Source organism: Sturnus vulgaris, chromosome 1 (genome assembly GCF_052056855.1).
Source record: "Sturnus vulgaris isolate bStuVul1 chromosome 1, bStuVul1.hap1, whole genome shotgun sequence".
NCBI classification, from domain to species: domain Eukaryota; kingdom Metazoa; phylum Chordata; class Aves; order Passeriformes; family Sturnidae; genus Sturnus; species Sturnus vulgaris.
Genome location: NC_142243.1, coordinates 141,794,276 through 141,805,682, shown reverse-complemented (window position 1 = coordinate 141,805,682; position 11,407 = coordinate 141,794,276). Strand labels below are relative to the sequence as shown.

Below are 11,407 nucleotides of genomic sequence, written 5' to 3'. Positions count from 1 at the left end.
TACTTTCTCTGCATCTTCTTACTTTGCTGCTTTTCCTTCATTTCCTCTGCTCTTATCTATTAGAGAAAGTTGAACTTGTTATTTCAAAAACAACCTACTTTCATGAAGACTATGAGTTTTGAACAAAGTGAAATAAAACTTCTTTTAAGTGGTTTTGGAAAAGTTTGACAGCAGAAGATAATAAATGAAAATAAATCTACAATTTTTCTCCTAATGCAATTTGTGGCATGTCAATGTCAAAGCATTCTAACAACAAATCAACAAATATTTGAATGAAAACAATATACATAGCTTATTTTCCTATATTGGAAACAACTGTCAAACAAACATTGTATGACTTCATGAATTAGTTGGCTTTTTTGAAATATTCCTGCTAGGAAAAAAAAAAAAAAAAAAGAAGTCTATATGGGCCTTTGAGCCTAAACATATTGTGTCAATCATAAGCATATGCAATGTATCTAAGGCATGAGGTAAAAATTTTCTTTGTAAATTATTTCATAAATAAATAATTTGCCTGAAAAACATCTATAAAAATATATTTTGCCTTTCTTAAGTTCTCTACAGTTCTTTGTGGTGAATATAAACAGATTCATATTGACATCTTCTTGATCTGCTTTATTTTAACTTGAAATGCAGAATGTATCATGAAAGCATTTCTAATAAAGATACAGTAACAAACTTTTTCTGAGAGATAGAGTATTTCATTAGAGTAGTCTGAAACTATGAAGACATGTTGTGTCCTTCTCATCTTTGCTTATGAATAGCTTTGCAGTTTCATTTTAAAAGTGCATGCACAGAGATACTCATGTCCTTTGAAAACACACCTCTATAATACTGCTCTACAGGTGAAAAAAGGCGTGTTTGTTATCAAGCTTTACACATGTTGAAATCTGTGTTTTTGCTGTTATCAATCTTCACAGTTTGTCTGTCATAATGTGAATAAAATCTGGGAAAGCTACAGCCACACATAAGAACTGGCTGAGATTTAAGGTGTGGGGGGCATAATTTCCTGGTTTAAAATAAAAAGACATTAATAAGCCTCACTAGAGCAGAGAAGTAAAGGGAAATAACTCTTGTTTAAATATTTTCCACTCAAGCCCTGCTTGTAAGATGTTTAGCCAAATCATCAGACAAAATACCTGCCTATTTTAACCCTTCCTATGCAAGATATATGCCAAGCAAACAGGCACTTGAGGCTGACATGCTCAGTGAAAACAATACAATCAAAATTTTTGAGAAAAACACGTTTGAACTGATGTGACAAAATTACTTGCTTTTCAGAGTTCTGTATTCACTAAAGTTTGTGCAAGCGGCTCGTCTCTTTGACTGTGGTTCAGCCATGGCATTTGCAGCTTGTGAAAGATTAAATTTATGAAGTCAGGAAAGGTTGTCTGTGCATATATGAGCGAGGCGCTACCAAGCATGAGGTACTGAAGTATCGAGGCAGACTGTTACAAACTTTAAATTTTGGTATTACTTTCCTTGGCATTCCATACTTGTCTCTGCTGCTCCGAGCTCATTTTCTGTGGATGGGTATAGAGGGAGTACCACACGTAACCAGCGAGTTCCCCTTTCCCTGTGTCGGTGATCCTACTATGTATGCCTAATTGTGCAACCTTCCATTTTCAACATGACAAGTTCACCTCTTGTATGTGAATTACTGCTTTTCTATTCATGAAGTGCTTTATCAGACAATTCTACAAAAGAACTTAAGGGGGAAATGCGTTCCTGGGTGATTTACACAAGCAATTACTTTACAAATCTGCCAGTGGATTATATTAAACATGTATGAAGAATATTTAAGTATGGAGCGAGGGCTGAGAACGCTCTAAGTTTTACAACAGGATTTCATTTGTGTCACCATGTATTTCTGAAGATTTTATACTTTACATTTCACCATGTATTTCAGAATAAAACTGTAAGGAAAAAGTTATGTAATTTCAAATATTTGGAGGGAAGTAGCTTCAACTCTCGAACTGTAATAATTTAACTCTTTTCCATCTTCTTCCTTGAAGCTTCCTTGCACTCTGCAAGCAAGCAGAGTGCACCTATTTGAATGTGATATCAGTTTAAAACAACTTGCATGGGAGGAAAAGCATGCCATATAAAGTCACCTAACTGCAGAAAAATTGTGTCCAAATGCCCAACAAATGTTTACATCGTTTTTAACGCCTACTATATTTGGGATTTTAAAACCCTTTCATAGGAACCTTTTATGTACTGCTTCTCCTTGGAGTGAGTTTTTACATTGACATGCAGACTTCTGGCAGTTTGTAGCATGGGGGATATAGGAGTGTTTCGAATTGAAAAAGTTCTGCACAAGGAGTAAAAGTTGTGAGGGTTTCCTGGGATCTGCTCGGGGCTGACCTGCGGCCGGTATCAAAGCCCGGGCGGTAACGGGACTGTTCATCGCTCAGCCTGGGAACTGTCTGCCCACCCGCCTCAGCCCGCACACAAACGGGGGCGCGGGGCAGAGAGGATGATACCAAATCTGCGGGAGACGCCGAGCAGGGCTGGGGTCTCCCGAGGGCGGCAGCTACTGGCGCGCGTGGGTCGCGCCTTTTATCCCCACCGCCACCTCTCGCAGTCCCGCAGGGCAGCCGCGGGTCCCGGTGACAGCCGCGGGCACAGCCGCCTCCCGCGGGCCGCGCTGGGGGCGCGCCTGTGGCCTGCGGCGATCCGTGCCGCAGCCCAGCGCAGGTCCCCGCGGCCGCGGGCCGACGCGCCCCCTCCGCCCGCCCGGCTCGGCGGGCCCGGCCCGCGCCGCCCGTGGCCGTGGCCCGGCGGCGGGCGGAGGCGGCGGCGGGGGGCGGCGCGGGCCGCGCGGCGGGGCCGCCTGCACTGTCTCTTTAAGGGCGCTCCGTCTGGGGTGGCGCTTTCCTCCGCGAAGGCTCCTTTGATATTAATAGTGTTGGTGTCTTGAAACTGACGTAATGCGGGGAGACGGAGGTCCTGACAAGCGATAACAGTCCCGATAACGCGCCGGCCGCCCCGCGCTCCCAGGCCGCCGCCTCGCTGCCGGCGGGGCCGCCGCGCCGTGCCCCGGCCCGCGCCCCCCGGCCCGCCGCGCCCCCGCCCCCGCGCCGCACCGCACCGCCCGCCGGCGGGCCCGTCGCCCCCTCCCCGCCGAGCGGGGCCGAGGGGGGAGGCAGCGGCGCCGCGGCCCCCCGCCCCCCCCACTCCCCGGCCACCGCCACATAATCCGCGTCCAACTCCGCCGGCAGCAGGAGACGGTTCATGGCTCGCGCCGCGGCTCCACCATCTTCCAGGCTGCCGGGGCTGTTGCTGCCGGTTAATCAACAGGTAAGCGCGGGGGGGCGCGGGCGGGGGCGGCGGGGAGGGCGCCGCGGCCGGCGGGCCGGGCGGGGGCGGCGCGGCGGCGGCGGGCGCGGGGGGGGCGCGCGCGGGGCGGGGGCGCGGCGCCCGCGGCAGCGTGGCGTGAGCCCGGGGGGGGCAGCGGGGGTGCACCCCCTCCCCCCCAAAATACCCCCCCCAAAATAAAAACAACAACAACAACAACAACAAAAGCGGAGGGTGGGTGGGCATGATCCCAGGCAACGGGGACTGCTCGGATTTCACAGGCTTCTCTCGGTGCATCCCCCCCCCCCCACCGCGCCCCCCATTCCCCCCGCCGGAGGGTCAAAGCCATGTGTGATGGCTGGAAATTGGCGACTTCAAAACGGCGGTAGCCCCGCTGGAGTCGGGAGGGTCAAGTTCAGCGGCGGCGGCGGGCAGGGGGAGCAGCCCCCCGGCGCGGAGGCGGGGAGGGGAACGGCGGCGGCCGCGGGCTGGTGCGGCTCGGCTCTGCCCTCCCCTCCGCGCCGCTCCGCGCCTTATCTCCGCGGCCGCCGGTTCCTCGGCACCGGGGCGCTCGGGGGGAGGGGAAGGGAGACGCGGGGGGTGGAAGTAGAAGACGAGCACAGAGGGTTCGCATCCGATGGGCTGCAGTCGCACAGTCCTGCCGCTCCTGCCGCTGCTGGAAGTTTTAATGGGGATCATGACAAGCGGGGCACAGAGACACCATCATGAAGAGTAGTAAGTTTGGGAAAAACTTTTTTCTTTTTTTTCTTTTTCTTTTTTTTCCTTTTTTTTTTTCCTTTTAATTTTTTCTTCTTTCCTATTTTTCCTCTACTTTCCCTGGGATACACAGGGAGAGGCCAAGTGCGGAGCGGTGCTGCTCCGGGAGGAGGGCTTGAGATCCCTCCCGGTCACACCGGGGTAACAGGCGACATAGTGGTGTGGTGGTGATTTTTTTTTTTTTTTTTTTTTTTTTTTTGTTTACTGTTTTGGTTTGGTTTTTTTTTATATTTTTTTTTTTTTTTCCAAATCAGAGGCAGAGAGACGTAAAACTTTTCCCTCTTAAAGACGAAGCCCCACTGCCAGCGCTGCGTCCCCGCGCCCAGCTCTCCCTGCCTGCCACAACTTCGTGGAGCGTCTCCCCCCTCCCCGCCCCCCGGCCCGGGGGCTGCGGCGGGGCTGTCCCCGCTGTAGCCGCCCGCGTGTGGCTTTCCGAAGGGAGGAATGAATGGAGGCGAGGCCGGGGCTGGAGGGGCTGCGCGGCGGTGGGCGCTTCGCGGCCGGGACAGCCGGGGTGGCCCGGCCCGGGCCGGGGTGGGCGATCGCGGGTCCGGGGCCGCGCAGGGTCTGGCCCGGGGGCTGCGGCCCCTGCGCTGCCCTGGGACGCGAGCGGCTCCCCGAGGGGGCTTGACATTTCGGTGGCTTTGTTTATCTGCCTCCCTGCTGCAAATCACGGCGCTCAGACACCCCGGCACTCCTACGCGGATTCTAGTGGGGCCCGCTAGTCTCCTTTATCTTTTTTTTTCCACGACCGGTTGTGTTTTCTCTCTGCAAATGGCAAACTTCTCCAGTGCACTGACTGAGCTAAGCTAAGTAAGTGATAAGCTGGAGAGACCTCTCCCCTGCATCACTTCTCCACCAGTGCTAGCACCTTGCCTGGCAGAGCAGGAGCCGGGTCACCCCAGCACCCTTTGGGAACCAAGGCGACAAGTCCCTTCTGAGAGGGAAAGATTGTCTAGTAAAGAAAATGTAAGCTGTTCTGCAGACTGTGCTGCCTTCACTGCTTTTACACTACGCAGCACATTTTGAATGTTGATGGAAAGAGACAATAATTTAATGCGTCTCAGGTTATATTTAATTGAGTTCAGTAAAGTCTCTCAAGGAACCATCAAACTTTTTTGTCATTCGGGCTGTTGTCTTCAACTACGAAACGAAATCCTTTGGATGTTGGTGGCATCATGTTACTTTCCTGTTGGTTTTTAGTAAAAGCTGAACATTTAGAGAAGACTGCCAGAGTTAAAAATGCAAGGGGCAGCAAAGGAAAGTAGTGGTAAGAGCCAGTTCCTGACGTGGACAAAATGAGAATAAAAGTTACAGTAGTCTTCTGAACTGTAGTCTGTGTTTGCCTCATGTTCACAATCTGTGCGCTAGGTTAGACAGCTCTCTCAGATATTCCACCAGAGTGACATTTAAAAAAAAAACCTTCAAAAGAGTGAAGGTTGTTTTTCTTTTTTTTTTTTTTTTTTTTTTTTTTTTAAGTACTCTGGGTCTATGAGTAAACACACGGTTTGTGTGAGAACATCAACTATTTCCTGTAAATTGTGATGCTGACAAGACTGTCTGGAAATGATATCAACACTTTGAAAGATTTTTTTCATTCTATTTTAACCACTGAATGAAAGTCTGTTAATAATATGGTCAAACCAAACAAGTGGAACCTTTCTCTGTACAGGGGAAAAAAAAGTATTTTTCTTTTTTCCTCTTGAATAATGTATACCTGCCTGAGGTTTGCCACCAAGAATCAGTGATTTTGAAGTTCAGTAGTGCATCTGTGCTTGTATATAAGTTTATCCTCAGACTGTGACAACAAAAGTCTGCTTCACCTTTTTAAAATCAAGGGAGATTAGACATAAGAAAAACAGTCAGTTCCTAATCCACCCTGTTCTGTCTGATTATCGCTTTTTTTTTTTTTTTTTGGTTGCATATAATAACTTTCTCTGTTTGAAACTTTGCATATACATAGTCACAACAAAGTAAGTAAAGGGCAAAGTTGCATCAGCTTTTAAGTTTACATGTATTGCCTGTGATCCTCTAAAACAGACTCCAAATAATACTGAGTAGTCTTTGCCTGTGAGACTGTGAGAGTATGCCTTTTTTTTTTATTTCATAGCACTGTTAATAAAGGAAAAGAATGTAAATGACAACTTCACAGATCTGAGACTTCTTTGGGCATCAAACACAATGCAGCCGGGTTATCCTTTCATGTTTTTAATGAATTTTTAGTATAATTTATATGGTAGCTTTATGGGTTGACTTATATTTTTATCAGAGAGAATAAATTCAGTGACACTTGATGAATCCCTACCAGGATTATTTTCTATAATGTCTTCTCTAGTATTTGTAGTAAACTTTCACGGTGCACACTATTATCATGTATGCTCTGGCTGAGTGTAAAGAATGCTCTTATCCACATATCATGATAGTGCATTTATTACAGCAAAGTACTAATTCTTGTCTGTGGACTCGAATGTCTGCGACATGCAATTGTTTCTTGTCAAATCTGTGTATTCCAATCATATTATATTTTAATGCTAGTTGACACACTGGGTTTTGTATTTTCAAAGCATTGTGCAAACAATGACTAATTACTTTCTGTTCATGCGAATTACCTCTTTTAGCACTTTATCAGGCAGTTCCTTTGAAATAAAACTATTTTACATTACAGTGTGAAAGAGTTAAAAAATTAGCAGAGACATTTAGGAAAAAACCCAAAATGTAATTACAACCAGGCAACTTTTGGTACATATTTAAATTTTTCTTTTTATGTGGAACTTTCCTTCTAAGGCTGGGGGGGCTGTATGTATATGAATATTTATGTTTCTTACAAACTCTTGACAGTATTTTAATATAATAATCTTAATAGAAACATTCTCAGATCTTAACTGAAGCCACACTGGCAGTATCGCTTCAATAAAGGTTTGTGGGTAACACCAAATATAACATAGTGAGAAAGTTTATGGTTAAATATTTTTGAACATGATAGGCTGGGAATCTGACAACCTCTTTTGTTGGGTGAAAGTGTAGTGGAAATAAATTACATTTTTAATACGGTTTCAGGTAGAACAAACTGCCATCTGGTAGTAAAAGTATTGGCCTCGAACAGAAATATATTCTGATTAAGGTATTCTAACTGGCGTGTAAAATGAAGCCATTCATTCAGTAAACTGACAACTTTCCAGTTGGTGTTTGCCCTTACTTAATTTAGTTTCCTCAACACAACTAGTGAGGTAGTCTGGGTCTGTTTTTGGCAGTCCTGGGCAACTGTAAACTTGGATATATTTGTCCCAAATATTATACCTCATGAGTTAAAAAACAATTGGTTAAAAAAAATAAGCAGGCAGGTATGAGAAAAAAAAAAAAAGTGTTTCTTTTTTGTTTCTGAAACTTTCTCAAGTTCTTACCTAGTAAGAAAACAATGCTATTTTCAAATACTGGTGATTAATACTATAACCAGCATAGTCTGCACCCATTTATTGTATAAATACCATTGCCTGTTGACCTTTGGATACATTAATTACAGCATATCTGGTCTAGGTTCTATTATTTTTGTCTGTCCAGAAGATAAATAAAGGTGCCCTTTCCAGTCCTTCTGGAGAAGAACTTTTTTTTCTTGGTATTGTCATGAATTATGGAGTTCTTTTTCCTGCCCTGTGCCAATGAAGTTCTCTTTTGACTTTGAAAGATAAACCTGCATCCAAAGAGAGAATATTTGATTATTTTAAAACCATTTGCACTTAAGTTTTTATGACACGTACAAACTTTCTGGGCTTTGCTTTTTTTGGATTGTGTGTTTGCTAATTAAAAGAAAAGCACAATGAGTTATATTAGATGATGTGAAGGATTAAAGTACAATTACACCATTAAATAGTAAATGTTTACAAGGGCAAGACATGCAACTACATTTTTCAGATTATGCTTATTATTCACTCCTTGATGTTATTTTGCACCTAATCAATAAAGGGCCTTCCAGAACACAGCTCCTTCGCCAGTTGTATATGTGCCCAGACAGCAAGAAACGCTGCTGGGGCAGAGGAGCACAGGGAGGGGAGGAAAGTGCTGGCATATTACTCTGACTTCTTGTCATGCAGACCAAGGCTCAAATGAAACATGGAGCAATGGGAGGATAGCTCCCCTAGTCTCGGTTTAAATTCCCAGTGGACATTTTGTCACACACCAAAAGCGTTGCACAACTGAACACCATTCCACTTGACGTGCCGTCCGGAGTCAGAGGAGCCTCTGATTTGGCATCGCGGGGTTTAGAAGACTTTGATTTAGGTGAACTGGTGCAGCTGTGTGTAAGAAACTTATAGCCATTATGTTTTATTCATGTTCTGTGCTATCAGATTCGTATTTTCTAGTAACTTTAAAGTGGTTCTTTAAAATTTTATAATAACATCACCAGTGAAAAAATACATCTAAAATTTAACAGAACTTGCCAATCCTTCTATCAGTGATTTTTAATATGGTCCTGGTGCATTAACTAAGGAATCTTATTCCTGCTGAGGATCTCTGTATGTGGATTTAGTAAAGCTATCGAAAGAAAATGCTTCATTAAATCGCGTAGCTGCCACGGGTGGTGCTTCCGTAGGACGTTTCTGCAGAACCCAGTTGGTTCCATCCCATAAATTTCAGTGGAACTTTTCCGTCTCGTAAGGGATGTGTGTGAGTACAGCAGCTACATTAAGATTTTCTGCCTTGAAAAGAGTTATTTTGAATTGCAAAGTTTTGTCCTAATAGTAATTTTTACTTTCTTAGCTTCAGTTGATGCATGTCTAATTTCTCATAAGTCTGCTTTCTTTCCAGGCTCAGATCATCTTTTCTCTTTTCCTTTAAATTTATTTTAAAATATTTAATTTTTTAAATGTTACTAGCCCTTTAAAAACCTGTAATAAATGCTTTACAAGTGGCTAGACACCTTCCCTGGTGGTTTAATTTATACAAGCAGGAAACTTTCTCTCCTTCTTTCTCTCTCTCTTTCTGTTTTCTTTAAACCAACTGACGTAATGCCAAACTTTGCTTTAAAAGAACAGACAGAAGTAATTGGTAGCTTTTAACTTTTAATAATGTTCTGGATTGGTTTTAGTGGCCAAACTGCATTTTTTTAAAATATCAAGTAAAAACGGGCTTGTGGCCTGAGGAAGAAAGGCCCTGTTGATGCAGTTATTTTTATTCTTGTTTTTCAATCTGTTATTAAAAATCTTTCCTGCTGAGCTCTGCTGGATTTCTCCAATTGCTCTTTGTGATGGCTGGTGCATTTCAGGTTACGGTAACTTAAACTGTTTTCTGATTTTTACTTTTTTTGCCCTCCCATGGGCATTTGAGATGCTTTATACTTTTTTTTTTGGTTTTGTTTTGTTTTAATTTGATTGTCCCCAGCATTCCTTCTGTCTTGTCCAGCACTTGACTCCTTCTTTCAGAGAAACAATTTATTTGGATTCAGAGAGAAATAATATATGTTAAACATACCTACCTACCTTTGATGGCTGTTCAATGAATATTATTTTCCTAGTATGAGTGTGTTTTTACACCTTTTAGTGACGCCGATTAGGAAGATACTCACTAGCCATTGCAGAACACACAAGAGATCTTATCTTTCATAGTGTCCACTTTCTGTGTTCTCCACCCTGTGTCTTAAAGTTAAACAAGATTTTAAAATATGTTTAGTAATAGTTTCGAGTGATCTGTATCTACTTGTATTAACTTGATATTAGAAACAAGAAAACCCAACAAAAGGGTTTTTAAAAATAACTGTAAAACCCAGTCAACACATTTTTCCTAATTTCTTTGTTTTGTTCAGGGTTTTCTTTTCCTTAATTTCTTTTCTACATCTGCTGGGGTTTTGAGCACAAGCAAACTTTCTACAGTAAAAGACAGAGTTGGGCAATAGACTTCCTTGACGAAGTTGACGTCAGGACGACTTCATAAGTTGGCAAGTAGGAAAATCGTTCAAAGACTGAGTTGGCTTGTGCCAGTTTTCCCTTCCTTTAGGGGAGACACTCCACCCAGTAGGAGGTTACCCCACCCAATGCGGAGAGCTATAATTCAGTGGCAACACTTTAAATGTCAATCCTCCCTAGGGTTTAAACCCCAGACTTGTCTTGCCTCAATCTTTATATTTAATCTAACTTTCAATCTGTTGAAGTAACATCTCATCTTCATAAGCACTTTAGGGGCCTGATCCTGCAATTCTTATTCTTGAAAAATCCTCATTGTCGTCAGGGGGACTTTTGGATTCAGTAAAAGCTGCAGGATTGGCCTTTGCAGAGTTGCGTGTGTCTGTGTCTGTCTCTCTGTAAGATTGTGTCTGCCTGATGAATACTGTATAATCCATGTTATTTAAGATGAAATCGTAAGATACTTAAAAATCTGAAGAAGTCCTGACATAGTAATGCTGTAACAGAGATTTTCCTCAATAAGTGTACGTATATTTAATTTAGCAATATCCTAGGTTAAAATATGATTTAAAAAGGGTTTTAAAAAGAGTACAACTCTCAAGAATTGAAGGCATTTTTACCTTTTTTTTTTTCTGTATTTCTCTCTGTCATGCTGTAGACATATTTTTGAATGCTGCTTTTAGCAATTTTTTCATCTCTAATGGAAAATGAAAATCACGGCCTATAGCTTAGTGCCCACAGTAGGCATTTGGATACTTGGACAACACTGGGAATGCTCAAGGAAAAATTAGGTTTTGGTGTATTTTCAAAGTCAATGTGTTATTTTTATTGGCACATTTCATTGTGGTATCTCTTCTCAAGCATCCTTTTCAGATCCCCCATTGCATTTAGCAAGGGCTAACAATGCAAGAGGGAATGTATAATTTGATGATGTAAAAATGTTACAGAAAAATTGCTGGTGTATTAATCTCTCTGTATTTTGAAAATATTCCAGCATTTTTAGTTTACTAATAGATATGGGGGAAAAAAGTCCATAAAAGATGAAGGTAAAAATCATCAATGCACTTAATGTTTCTCAGCAAGATTTACTTAAACAGTGAGCTTCAGTTTTGCCTCAAACCATTTCAAGCCACCTCTGATCCAAGAATGTACCAGTTCTTGGTTCCTAGAAGATTAAGCATGACAGTTTCTATTTTATAACGAACAGCAGTATTGTTTGAACAAAGGTAACATATTTTGATTTGTGTACCTTTCTTGGCAGCTGGCACTAAAGTGGGTCTAAAATGTGTGGTGATCTAACAGTGTAAATATCTGAATGTTCTTGAAACACACGGTATAGTTGTAGTGTGTTTAAATCATTGAATCTATCTACCTATATTATATAGAATGTGTATATGTGTATATATACAAAGCCGTAAATGGCGTGTTCTGCTATC

At 42.9% G+C, this 11,407-nt stretch overlaps 1 protein-coding gene across 6 annotated transcripts in view; it reads left to right on the top strand.

The window, feature by feature from the left end:
- The first annotated feature begins 3,174 nt into the window (after nucleotides 1-3,174).
- The window catches only part of TRPS1 (transcriptional repressor GATA binding 1), a 213,670-nt gene continuing 205,437 nt past the window's right edge, over nucleotides 3,175-11,407 (top strand). For 3 of the 6 annotated variants that reach the window (XM_014870090.2, XM_014870092.2, XM_014870087.2), the window contains exon 1: nucleotides 3,891-4,035. Coding sequence is in view for 1 of the 6 variants with exons in the window: in XM_014870091.2 (XP_014725577.1) it covers nucleotides 4,026-4,035 (10 nt within the window). In the remaining 5 variants the exon portion in view is untranslated. Of the gene's footprint in view, nucleotides 3,304-3,879; nucleotides 4,036-11,407 lie in introns of those variants that run through there. The other 3 variants (XM_014870088.2, XM_088178532.1, XM_014870091.2) reach the window with 3 other exon arrangements.